The sequence below is a fragment of the Heterodontus francisci genome, chromosome 4 (assembly GCF_036365525.1).
Source record: "Heterodontus francisci isolate sHetFra1 chromosome 4, sHetFra1.hap1, whole genome shotgun sequence".
Classification (NCBI taxonomy): Eukaryota; Metazoa; Chordata; class Chondrichthyes; order Heterodontiformes; family Heterodontidae; genus Heterodontus; species Heterodontus francisci.
In genome coordinates this window covers 131,188,835-131,202,405 of record NC_090374.1, presented here as the reverse complement: position 1 = coordinate 131,202,405, position 13,571 = coordinate 131,188,835, and the positions used below count along the sequence as shown (strand labels likewise).

Below are 13,571 nucleotides of genomic sequence, written 5' to 3'. Positions count from 1 at the left end.
CTTTGAACTCGTCAGCAGACGTGGTCTCTTCAGACTACTAGAAAAGATCGGATGTCCACCAAAGCTGCTAAGTATCATCACCTCATTCCATGACAATATGAAAGGCACAATTCAGCATAGTGGCACCTCATCAGACCCCTTTCCTATCCTGAGTGGCGTGAAACAGGGCTGTGTTCTCGCACCCACACTGTTTGGGATTTTCTTCTCCCTGCTGCTCTCACATGCGTTCAAGTCTTCAGAAGAAGGAATTTTCCTCCACACAAGATCAGTGGGCAGGTTGTTCAACCTTGCCCGTCTAAGAGCGAAGACCAAAGTACGGAAAGTCCTCATCAGGGAACTCCTCTTTGCTGACGATGCTGCTTTAACATCTCACATTGAAGAGTGTCTGCAGAGTCTCATTGACAGGTTTGCGGCTGCCTGCGACAAATTTGGCCTAACCATCAGCCTCAAGAAAACGAACATCTTGGGACAGGACGTCAGAAATGCTCCATCCATCAATATCGGCGACCACGCTCTGGAAGTGGTTCAAGAGTTCACCTACCTAGGCTCAACTATCACCAGTAACCTGTCTCTCAATGCAGAAATCAACAAGCGCATGGGAAAGGCTTCCACTGCTATGTCCAGACTGGCCAAGAGAGTGTGGGAAAATGGCGCACTGACACGGAACACAAAAGTCCGAATGTATCAAGCCTGTGTCCTCAGTACCTTGCTCTATGGCAGCGAGGCCTGGACAACGTATGTCAGCCAAGAGCGACGTCTCAATTCATTCCATCTTCACTGCCTCCGGAGAATCCTTGGCATCAGGTGGCAGGACCGTATCTCCAACACAAAGTCCTCCAGGTGGCCAACATCCCCAGCTTGTACACACTACTGAGTCAGCGGCACTTGAGACGGCTTGGCCCACATGGGAGATGGCAGGATCCCCAAAGACGCATTGTACAGTGAGCTCGCCATTGGTATCAGACCCACCGGCCATCCATGTCTCCGCTTTAAAGATGTCTGCAAACGCGACATGAAGTCCTGTGACATTGATCACAAGTCGTGGGAGTCAGTTGCCAGCGATCGCCAGAGCTGGCGGGCAGCCATAAAGGCGGGGCTAAAGTGTGGCGAGTCGAAGAGACTTAGCAGTTGGCAGGAAAAAAGACAGAAGCGCAAGGGGAGAGCCAACTGTGTAACAGCCCCGACAACCAATTTTATCTGCAGCACCTGTGGAAGAGTCTGTCACTCTAATATTGTTCTTTATAGCCACTCCAGGTGCTGCTGCACAAACAACTGACCACCTCCAGGTGCTTACCCATTGTCTCTCGAGACAAGGAGGCCAAAGAGAGAGAGAAGAGATAATAGTGTGAATAAATAAGCATTCAGTTGCACCTTAATGATAATTGTCCATTGTAAGGTAAAAGTGGATTCTCACTTTTATGCTTTATCCTTCAGTTATTCAGCTTATTTTCAATTTGATTCAAGTTTTTCTCTTATTTTAAGTCATTAAAGTCTTCATACCTGCCTGCTATATATCTTCCCAATCTTCACAAAGACCTTCACTTTAAATCTACCTTTGACCAAGCTTGTCCTAATGTCTTCTGCTTTGGCTCGCAGATAATTTTTGTCTGTTTATGCTCTTGTGAGCTAAATGTCCCTGCTTGCATTCAGCTCCAAAAGGTTTCAAGCATAAACAGAAATGAAATCAGAACTCTATAGTCAAGCCATTTTTGCTTTACAACCTAAAGATGAATATTCACTAGTACAAGGCACAGGTTCTGCTATGTTACCAGTTGGTGCCATTACAAACTGACTGGTCTCAGTCAAGTCCTGGAAGCCCTTTGAAAGGGTTGTGTTCAATTGCCAATCCAGAAGCCACTAATGTTCTTAGAAGCTCCTCCTCGTGTCTTGTTGCTCCAGAAATCTCCTATACTTTCAATCTCTCCAGTGTGTTTCATATCCCATGAGAAACTTCCTACAATGTGTTGCAGATGCATGCAATGGACACCTCTCACTCCATCACCATCTCAGCCACATGGATGGAAACTGTCTCCACTGCTTCCACATATGATTTATGCTCCCAAATCACCATTCTTTTGACATTGTGCCTCTGAGATTTGGGTCTGTAGCTGGTTGATCTCCAGGCTCTGTGGTGCAGCACAATGGAAGCACACTCAAATTGGACTTCAGCACAAAATTTAGGCTTACACTTCATTGATGTACTGACGGAGTGCTGCACTGTTGGAGGTGCTGTCTTTTGCATGAAATATTAAATTAAGGTCCCGTTTGTCCTTTCAGGCAAACATAAAACATCTCAAGACACAGTGTGAGTTCAGAGAGTGTTTGTGAGTTAACATGGAGCTTGCACAACAGAAATGTGGAGGTTGTTTAGGGAGCACTTGCTGCGACTGCTGGATAGGTTTGTCCCGATGAGGCAAGGAAGGGATGGTAGGGTGAAGGAACCTTGGATGACAAGAGATGTAGAACAGCTAGTCAAGAGGAAGAAGGAAGTTTACTTAAGGTTGAGGAAGCAAGGATCAGACAGGGCTCTAGAGGGTTACAAGGTAGCCAGGAAGGAACTGAAGAATGGATTTAGGAGAGCTAGAAGGGGACATGAAAAAGTCTTGGCGGGTAGGATTAAGGAAAATCCCAAGGCGTTCTACACTTATGTGAGGAACAAGAGGATGGCCAGAGTGAGGGTAGGGCCGATCAGGGATAGTGGAGGGAACTTGTGCCTGGAGTCGGAGGAGGTAGGGGAGGTCCTAAATGAATACTTTGCTTCAGTATTCACTAGTGAGAGGGACCTGGTCGTTTGTGAGGACAGCGTGGAACAGGCTGATATGCTCGAACAGGTTGAGGTTAAGAGGGAGGATGTGCTGGAAAATTTGAATGATATGAGGACAGATAAGTCCCCGGGGCCAGACGGGATATAGCCAAGGATATTACAGAAAGCGAGGGAAGAGATTGCTGCGCCTTTGGCGTTGATCTTTGCGTCTTCACTGTCCACTGGAGTAGTACCGGATGATTGGAGGGTGGCAAATGTTGTTCCCTTGTTCAAGAAAGGGAATAGGGATAACCCTGGGAATTATAGACCAGTCAGTCTTACGTCGGTAGTGGGCAAATTATTGGAGAGGATTCTGAGAGACAGGATTTATGATTATTTGGAAAAGCATGGTTTAATTAGATACAGTCAGCATGGCTTTGTGAGGGGCAGGTCATGCCTCACAAGCCTTATTGAATTCTTTGAAGATGTGACAAAACACATTGATGAAGGAAGAGCAGTGGATGTGGTGTACATGGATTTTAGCAAGGCGTTTGATAAGGTTCCCCCATGGTAGGCTCACTCAGAAAGTAAGGAGGCATGGGATTCAGGGAAAGTTGGCTGTCTGGATACAAAATTGGCTGGCCCATAGAGGTCAGAGGGTGGTAGTAGATGGAAAGTATTCAGCATGGAGCTCAGTGACCAGTGGTGTTCCACAAGGATCTGTTCTGGGACCTCTGCTCTTTGTGATTTTTATAAATGACTTGGATGAGGAAGTGGAAAGCTGGGTTAGCAAGTTTGCCGATGACACGAAGGTTGCTGGAGTTATGGATAGTGTGGAAGGCTGTTGTAGGTTGCAACGGGACATTGACAGGATGCAGAGCTGGGCTGAGAAGTGGCAAATGGAGTTCAACCTGGAAAAGTGTGAAGTGATTCATTTTGGAAGGTCGAATTTGAATGCGGAATACAGGCTTAAAGACAGGATTCTTGGTAGTGTGGAGGAACAGAGGGATCTTGGGGTCCATGTCCATAGATTGCTCAAAGTTGCCACCCAAGTTGATAGGGTTGTTAAGAAGGCGTATGGTGTGTTGGCTTTCATTAACAGGGGGATTGAGTTTAAGAGCCGCGAGGTTATGCTGCAGCTCTGTAAGGCCCTGGTTCGACCACACTTGGAATATTGTGTTCAGTTCTGGTCGCCTCATTATAGGAAGGATGTGGAAGCTTTAGAGAGGGTGCAGAGGAGATTTACCAGGATGCTGCCTGGACTGGAAGGCATGTCCTACGAAGAAAGATTGAGGGAGCTAGGGCTTTTCTCATTGGAGCGAAGAAGGATGAGAGGTGACTTGATAGAGGGGTACAAGATGATGAGAGGCATAGATAGAGTGGATAGTCAGAGACTTTTTCCCAGGGTGGAAAGGACTATCACCAGGGGGCATAATTTTAAGGTGATTGGAGGAAGGTTTCGGGGAGATGTCAGAGGTAGGTTCTTTACACAAAGAGTGGTGGGTGCGTGGAATGCGCTGCCAGCGGTGGTGGTAGAAGCAGATACATTAGGGGCATTTAAGCGACTCTTGGATAGGTACATGGATGATAGTAGAATGAAGGGTAGATAGTTAGTTTGATCTTAGAGCAGGTTAAAGGTTCGGCACAACATCGTGGGCCGAAGGGCCTGTACTGTGCTGTACTGTTCTATGTTCACTGTTTCCAGAGGCTCCCCATTAAATAAAACAATTTCCCTACACCTAGGTGATGTTATAGAAAAAGTATGAGGTAAGGAAGTGAGTGAAGCCTCTTAACATTGGTTCATGATATACATTGAGTAAAGTGCTTTGACTTACCTTGGCAACTTTAAGAGATTACTCAATCTCTTCCAGCACTGAGTGGCAGTTCTTGGGGTGGTGGCGGTTGTACTGATGCCTCAGCCACCTCCCTGCATCGGGCCCAAACCGCTTTCTTACAGAGATCTTGTCTTGAGATCACTGGAGTTGTTCTCTTCTAGCCTTTATTTCAGCCAGTAACATATCCACAGATATATCTGAGAATCTAGGAATCCTTCCTGCTGTGGACTCTCCGAGGCTGCTGCCCCTTCAGTCATTTTTCCACTTGTTGCTCTTGCTTTCCAAAAAGACGGCGCTCAAATTCCCTCCCTCCCATCAGTGGCAAACAAATGAAAAGCAGTATTATTATTCCTGACTCACCCTGCATAAATAATTAGGGGCTCCTGCAGGGAAACATGATGAGTTAGCAGCCATGTTACGTGGGTCGGGCAGATCTCCTACCCCACTTTTAACAGGAAGAAAAACCTAACTTGTTGTTGTGTTTTTCTGCAGCATATTACCTTTTCAAGCGGCTTCTCCTCTCATTTCCCCTTGTTTAATTATTAGCTACACTCTTGCCTCAAACCTTTTTGCAACCTATTACAATTTGAGGATGGCAGCACAAAGGTAGAATTAGAGGGAGAAACAGACTGATATTCAAAAATAACAGTTCCTTTTACGTTTCAGATAACTATAAGACACACATAATTCCCTCAAGCCATTAGTTGAGTAATATTTTCTATCACTCTTAACTAACTCCAATACAAATTTACAATTGATGATAAAAATTTGCCTGTATCAATAATTTTCATATGTGAACTTTCATGTAACTGGATCACTATGCATGTTGCAAGTAGAAATAATTAAGGTAATCTCTTTCCCTTCGCAGTGGTGTAAGGTTGGTGAATGTGTTAGTAAAACACTTCTTCCTGACAACATTGATGGAGAATGGAGTATCTGGAGCATATGGAGTACTTGTAGTAGAACTTGTGATATTGGAATACACTTCCGCCAGCGTAAATGTGATAATCCAAGGTAAGTCAGCTCAACTGTCTTTACTTTTTTTTAATCCATGTTACTTAATAATCTCTTGCTTGAACTATTTGAATTAAACATGAGGGAAGAATTTTCCTAGTTTAATTACCGACCAGAAAGCTGCCTGGGTCCCACAATGCCTTATTTTAAGGTGCTCTCCTGAGCAACCATATATACCAATCGATGTTGCACTATTGGAAACCCATCTCTGGAAATCCAGCATCTGTTCATTTTGTCAATGGGCATCCATCTGCCTTTAGTCATCTCCTGTGTGTTGGAAGCACTAGCAATCTTTTCTATTCCTTATAGAACCTTAGAAGTTTAAGCACAGAAGGAGGCCATTCGACCCATTAAGCTTATGCCGTTCTTTTCTACCTGCTGCAAATATGGCCCCATAAAGCCCTGTTAGTTACTGGAGGACAGCAATATTATCTAAAATGTATATTAACTTTCTAACAGGATTTTAATTTCTTATTGTCAGCAGCAAAGCCAGTGTAAATGCATAAATATAAACCATTCCACTTATACTGAATGTGACTTGCGGGTTGATAGGTAAATTGGACATTGTAAATTGCTCCTAGTGTAGGTAGGAGAATGGTGGGGAGGTGGTAGAGAATATGAGGTTAATGTAGGATTAGTATAAATGGGTGGTTGTTGGTCGGCACAGACTCGGTGGGCCGAAGGGCCTGTTTCAGTGCTGTATCTCTAAATAAAAATAAAAAAATAAATAAAAATAGTTTACAAACAATTGGGTAAACCAATCTGGCTGGACTACATCAAGCACCATTAGGCCCTGTTCTGCTTTGCAAAAGCTACTCATTTCTGCAGGATCATCCTGGAATGCAAAAGTAGCCCAGCTTCTTTTCTCCACTACCAACCATCTCCTTTAACCCCTCGTGCCTGCTTCTTCCACTGTCACCTCCACCAACAAGTGCGAGGAGCTCATGGACTTCTTTGTCATTAAGATTCATACAATCTGTTGAGCTACCTCTGCCACTTCCCTCCCTTCCTTTTGTCAACCAAGCTGAGTTTTCCCCACCCTAGCCGTGAACTCGCATCTTTCGCTCCTATCTTCCTTCTTTCTCTCTCCAAGCACATCTTGTCCGTGAGACCCACCTCCTGCTCTCTTGACCCTATTCCCCTAAACTGCTGACCACCCAACTTACTTACTTGTGCCCAGGCTAGCTGATATTGTAGATATTTCCCTCTACTAAGGTACTGTCCCACTACTTTGCAAATCTGCTGTCACCATCCCCCTCCTCCAAAACCCACTTTTGACCCGTCTGTCCTTGCAAATTACCACCCACCTCAAACCTCTCTATCATCTCCAATATTCTTGTGCATGTTGTCGCCTCCTAAATCCATACCCACCTTGCTCGCAAGTCCATGCTTGAACTTCACTGTCCCACCTCAACCCTCCCTTCTGTCTCCAAAGTCCTTGTCATGAAGTCACCCCCCAAAGCTGTGTCCACCCTTCCCGCAGTTCCATTTTTGAACCTCTCCAATCAGGGTTCTTCCCCTAGAATAGCACTGAAAAGGCCCTAATCAAAGTCACAAATTCCATTTTTTATGTCTGTGCTGCACTATTTTTTCTCATCCTCTCGACTTCTTTACAGCCTTTGACACTATCAATCACACCTTCCTGACATCCAGTCTTGGATTAGCTGTAATTTCCTCCAATATAACATTGGTAATACCGAAGCCATTGTCTTCAGCCCCACCACAAACCCTGCTCACTCGCCACCGATTCCATCCCCTACCCTGCACCACTGTCTCAGGCTGAACCAGATTGTTTGCAACCTCAGTGTCCTATTTGACCCCGAGCTGAGCTTCCAACCCAATATCCTCTCCATCACAAAGGCCATCTATTTCCACCTCCATAGTATAGCTCATCTCTGCTCCTACGTCAACTCATTTTCTGTTGAAACTCCTATCCAAGCTTTTGATCCCTCCAGACTAAACTATTCTCACCTAAATATCTGCTGCCAATATTCGAACTCGTATCAAGTTCTGCTCATCTATCACACCTGTGCTCACTGACCTACATTGGCTCCATTTCCAGCAATACCTCACTTTTAAAATTCTCATCCTCCTCTTCAATTCTTTCAATGGCCTTGTCCTTCCCTATCTCTGTAACCTGCTCCAGCTCCACAGCCCATAAGAATTCTGAGTTCCTCCAATTCTTGTGTATCCTCTACTCACTTTGCCAAGTATTGGTGGCTGTGCCTTCAATTGTCTGAGGCCCAAAGCTTTGCAAATCCCTCTCTAAACACCTCTCTCCTCCTTAAAACTTGTCTCTTTAGTGAAGCATTTGGTCACCTGTTCTAATATCTCCTCTTTAGCAGTGCCAATTTTTGTCTGATCATGCTCCTATAAATGCCTTTAAAGATTTGGAAAGTCTGTTTCTAGGTGGTCATTGACACTTCCTTCTATGATTAGGAAAGACATTGGTTTCACCACACATCAGGTCAGCCTGGATCTGTCCATTGAAGGGGTTGCAGTGCACAAGAAAAAGATGCATTCGAATGAATACTGTTAAAATAAAACTTTTGCAACCATTGTTCCACAGGTTCCAATATCATTTTGCATAACAGGCTTTTGTAGAAGAGTAATGGAGTTCTGTGCATCATATTTGCACCCAAATGCGCATTACATTTCAATGCTAACATCACAAACTTATAAAAACAAAACTTATAAGGTTTGTTTAAATATGGCTTCATGACAGATGCAATTATACTGCAATGGATATGAAGACCAAATGGTGTGATAGTACAATCCAGTTGTGAACTCATTACTCTGCTATGTAGGTTGTGTCAAAGCAAAAGCAAAATGGTTTCACATCAGCTCAAAATGTTTACTGTAACTGGCCTAATAAACCATTTTGAAATTACTTTATTTCTGATCATTCTGAAGTAGTTTCACTTTTGGACCACAATATACTAGAAGCCATTTCATTTAATGCACATCAAAGAAACCTGTTTTCTGGATGTAATTGTTTCCAACTCACCAAGAATTGGTGTCTGCAGGATTCTATTGCTGGAAAATCTTTCCTTCAGTCTTACTGAGCAACATAATTTTGACCATTAACTTGGATTCCATTCGATTGACAAATTAATTTTCGCAAAAGATGTTGAATAAGGAAGTAAATTTCATCCAAAGTCATTTAATGTGATAAACTGTCAGTGAAGTGAATAGTTTATGTGCTAATATAGAGAATTACAAGGATAATACTAGAACTGAGAGGTTATAACTATCAGGAAGGACCAAACAGGCGGGAGCACTTTTCTCTAGGAAAGAGAAGGCTGGATGGTAGAAGAGAGGAAAATGTGAGAAAACCCAGAAGAGCATACTCAATGTCGCCCTCATCCTGATGGCCACCTTTGTGTGCGGCTGCATCAAGCTGCGCCTAGAACCCCAGTACGCAAACACCAAGTATCACCAAGTGCTGAGGTTCTTATCTGTGCCCGGTATTACGAAGGATGGGTCTGGCCACATTGCCATGGAACACTCCATTCAGTTCGACCATGCCGTACCACCTGTCCTTTGTGGAAAAGTTTATGCAGAAAAACACCTTTGACCACCAATCCAACAGGTAGTGGTCCGCACAGAATGTCCTGAAGGCCCTGCGGGGAAAGGAGATGGCGGATCCTGTCGGATGGTTCCCCAAGCAGACTGCCAAAGTCATTTGGCAGAATGCCTCATCACCAGAACTTTCAAACAAGCACCAAGACAGAGCTTGGCTGGTGGTGAGAAGGGCCCTCACTGTCAGATCCCTGCTGCACACCCAGAATCTCACCGCCTCCGCACGCTGCCCTCGAGGTGGCTGTGGTGGGGAAGAGACTGTTGCCCACTTCCTTCTGGAAAATGTCTTTGCAAAGCAGGTGTGGAAAGAGATGCAGTGTTTTTTGTTGAGGTTCATCTCGAGCAGCTCCATAACATAGGAGTCTGTGCTCTACGAGCTGTTCCCAGGGATGCGCACAGAGATAAACATCAACTTTTGCTGGAGAACCATTAACTCAGTGAAGGATGCTCTTTGGTATGCCCGAAAACTGGTCTTCCAAAGAAAAGAGTTGTCCATGACCAAGTGTTGCAGACTGGCACATTCCAAGGTCCAGGACTACATGCTGAGGGACGCACTAAAGCTTGGGGCAGCCGCTGCAAAGCCTCAATGGGGAAAGGCCACTGTGTTAGGTCCTCCACCATAGTGAACCGAGGGTCTGGAACCTGTGTAAAACCCCTTGGGCTGTATGCACCAAAATGTTTTTTACTATGTAATGCCAATGTACATTGCATTTAAAATGGAATGGCAAACATTATGAGACACTTTAGTTTTTCTGTATCGAAGAAATCTGATCTCTATTGTACTTTCTGAAATGTGAAATTTGAACTGTTTTGAACAGTTTTCTAATGTATTTTTCCAATTTTTATGAATAAAGTATATTTTTGGAAAAAAATCCCACAGTTTCTTCCTGGTATTCTGATTGCTGGCCACAAAGGAGTGGGAGCTGCAGGAAATCAGTTGAGGGAAACCATCCCGCCACCTTGTTCTGTCAAGGGCCTTCTGTGGGGCAGACAGAAGTTCCACTCACTCAGATTGCAGTGGGAAATTGCAATGACTCCTGTTTTTTGTCAGGATTGTACCTCAGGCCTCCAGGAAGTTCAGGGCTATTGTTTTTTAGCAGAGTTAAAAGGTCTCACTCAAAGTAACTATGCATCTCAACAGAGATTTTGCTTGTTTTGTTTCCATGCAGTCCTGGTCCTGAAGGCAAAAATTGTCAGGGTTCACGTGTACAGTACAGGATATGCAAGAACCCTCCTTGTCCTGCAGGCGTGCCAAGCTTTCGAGACTTGCAGTGCCAATCATTCAACAGGCCAACCTATCAAAAGCATTCCTTGCAGTGGTATGCCGTCACTGATGAAGGTACTTATGTTTCTTAAACCTGTGTTAAATATTCACAATTATATTTCCATATTTCAAACAGCTGAATTGTTGAGGTCCCATTGATAAGTATGGTGAATTGATGAAAGTTTAAAGTTTTCCATTCTGTTGTTGTAATTGTGATCACATATGATAGCAATCAAATTCATGCCCAATGTAATATGGTTATAAATGGCTCAATATGTGCCTGTCCCTGATAAGTTGATAAGATAATAAATTCACCATGTGGTAGAGCATGCATCCCATCACCCTGTAGCAGGGCATGTGAAGGCACCAATGTAGGACACCAGCGATTTCCAAGATTCAATGCACAAGCCAACTGTAACCCACAAGCTTCTTTGATCTAAGTTACAAAGCTCCTAACAGTTCCCTTTTTCTTTGAGCTTGTCCACAAAGTCAACTTCAGGGCCTTCAAACTGTTTGTAGTTGTCAAGTCTGAAAGGCTGGAAAAGCCTGCTCCTTGCTTGGTGAATTTTGAACAATCCCAACACAGAAGAAGAGTCATTGCAAATTTCCACTTGGATTTTACTAGTCTTCCAAGCCTAACAATTTTAAAGAGCTACAATATTCTATCCCACTCCTTCTGCTGTTTTTGTAGCCTCAAACAGATGTCTCCCTCTGTCTCTGCTCACGGAGAAAATGTTCTTTGATTACATTCTTGAAGATAATGGAATCTTTCTAAAGATATATTGTGACATAATGGGCTGAATTTTATTGGCGCACCGCACATCGCCGCAGTGCGCTTTGAACTCGGCAGCCTTCCAACATGGAAGCTTTTTTGTATATGGCAGTCTTGCTTTATTATGTAAGGATTTGCATATTTGTGCATGGGGCTTGTGTTATTGTGCATTGCCACTCATTAGAATCATTACAGCAGAGAAGGAGGCCATTTGGCCTATCATTTCCATACCAGTTCTCTGCAGGATCAATTTAGCTAGTTCCACTCCCCTGCCCTTTCCCTGTAACACTGAATTTTTACATTTTAAGTGCTTATCCAATTCCCTTTTGAAAGCTATGATTTTGCTTCCACCACACACTCAGGCAGTGCATTCCAGATACTAACCACTCACTGCATAAAAAAGTTTTTCCTCATGTCACTGTAGGTCCTTTTGCCAATCATCTTAACTCAGTGTCCTCTGATTCTTGACCCTTCCACCAATGGGAACAGTTTCTCTCTGTCTAGAGCCCTCATGATCTTGAACACTTCTATCAAATCACCTTTTAGCCTTCTCTTCTCTAAGGAGAACAACCCAATTACTCCATTTTGTCCATGGAACTGAAGTCCCACATTTCTACACATGACTTCCCATCCTTCCTAAAGTGCGGTATGGGGCTCAGTACCCCAGTTGAAGACAAAACAGTATTTTTTAAAGGTTCATTATAACTTCCTTGTTTTTGTACTCTATGCCTCTATTTATAAAGCCCAGGATTCAGTATGCCCTTTTAACCACTTTTTCGACCTGTGCTGCTACCTTCAATAATTTGGGCACATATCCCCCTCGGTCTCTTTGTTTCTGCATCCCCTTTAGAACTGTACCCTTTAGTTTATATTGCTTCTCCTTGTTCTTCCTACCAGAATGTATCACTTTACACTTCTTTGCATTAAATTTCATCTGCCATGTGTCTGCCCATTCCACCAGCCTGCTTATGTCCTCTTGAAGTCTACCACTATCCTCCTCACAGTTCACAATATTTCCAAATTTTTTGTCGTCTGCAAATATTGAAATTGTTCCCTGTGCACCCAAGTCTAGGTCATTAATATATATCAAGAAGAGCAGTGGTTGTAGTACCATCCCCATGGAACCTCCCTGTATACAAGAACACAAGAAATAGGAGCAGAAGTAGATCATGGCTGATCTTGGGTTTCAGTTCCACTTTCCTGCCCGCTCCCCATATCCCTTGATTCCCTACGAGACCAAAAATCTATCTATTCCAGCCTTAAAATGTATTCAGCGAAGGAGCATCCACAACCCTCTGCGGTAGAGAATTCCAAAGAATCACAACCCTTTGAGTACAGTAATTTCTCCTCATCTCAGTCCTGAATGATCGGTCCCTTATCCAGAGATTGTGCCCCGCATTCTAGATTCTCCAACCAGCAGAAGCAATCTCTCAGCTTCTACCCTATCAAACCCTTTCAGTATCTTGTATGTCTCAATTAGATAGCCATGAAATACCTTCCTCCAGTCTGAAAAACACCCATTCATCATTACTCTCTGTTCCTTGTCACTCAGTCAACGTTGTATCCATGTTTCCACTGCCCCTTTTATTTCATGGGCTTCAACTTTGCTGGCAAGTCTATTATGTGATGCCTTTTGGAAGTCCATGCACACCACATTAACTGCATTACCCTCATCAACCCTCTCTGATATCTCATCAAAAAACTCAATCAAGTTGGTTAAACATGATTTGCCTTTAACAAATCCGTGCTGGCTTTCCTTAATTAATCCCCACTTGTTGAAGTGACTGTTAATTTTGTCCCGATTATCATCTCTAAAAATATTCCCACCACCAAGGCCTGTAGTTGCTGGGTTTATCCTTACATCCCTTTTTGAACAAGAGTGTAAAATTTGCAATTCTGTAGTCCTCTGGCACACCTGTATCTAAGGGGAATTGGAAGATTATGGCCAGTGAATCCACAATTTCCACCCTTACTTCCCTCAGTATCCTTGGATGCATTCCATCCAGTCCTTGTGACTGATCAACTTTTAAGTACAGCCAGCTTTTCTAATACCTCCTCCTTATCAATTTTTAGCCCATTCAGTATCGCAACCACCTCCTCTTTCACTATGACAATGGCAGCATCTTCTTCCTTGGTAAAGACGTATGCAAAATATTCCTTTAGTACCTCAGCCTTGCCCTCTGCCTCCATGCATAGATTCTTTTGTTCATGTTTGGATCAAGGGTATAATGAGGTCTGGAGCCTAGTGGTCCTGGCGGAACCCAAATTGAGCATCCGTGAGCAAGTTATTGCTGAGTAAGTACCGCTTGATAACATTGTCAACATCACTTTCCATCACTTTGCTGATGATTGAGAGTAGAC

The 13,571-nt window shown here is 43.7% G+C and overlaps 1 protein-coding gene across 1 annotated transcript in view; it reads left to right on the top strand.

The window, feature by feature from the left end:
- Nucleotides 1–13,571, top strand: part of LOC137369250 (A disintegrin and metalloproteinase with thrombospondin motifs 19-like) — a 593,631-nt gene that overhangs the window by 333,045 nt on the left and 247,015 nt on the right. The window contains exons 12-13 of the mRNA XM_068030172.1: nt 5,447–5,592; nt 10,344–10,513. Of these exons, the coding sequence (XP_067886273.1) occupies nt 5,447–5,592; nt 10,344–10,513 (316 nt within the window). The remainder of the gene's footprint in view (nt 1–5,446; nt 5,593–10,343; nt 10,514–13,571) is intronic.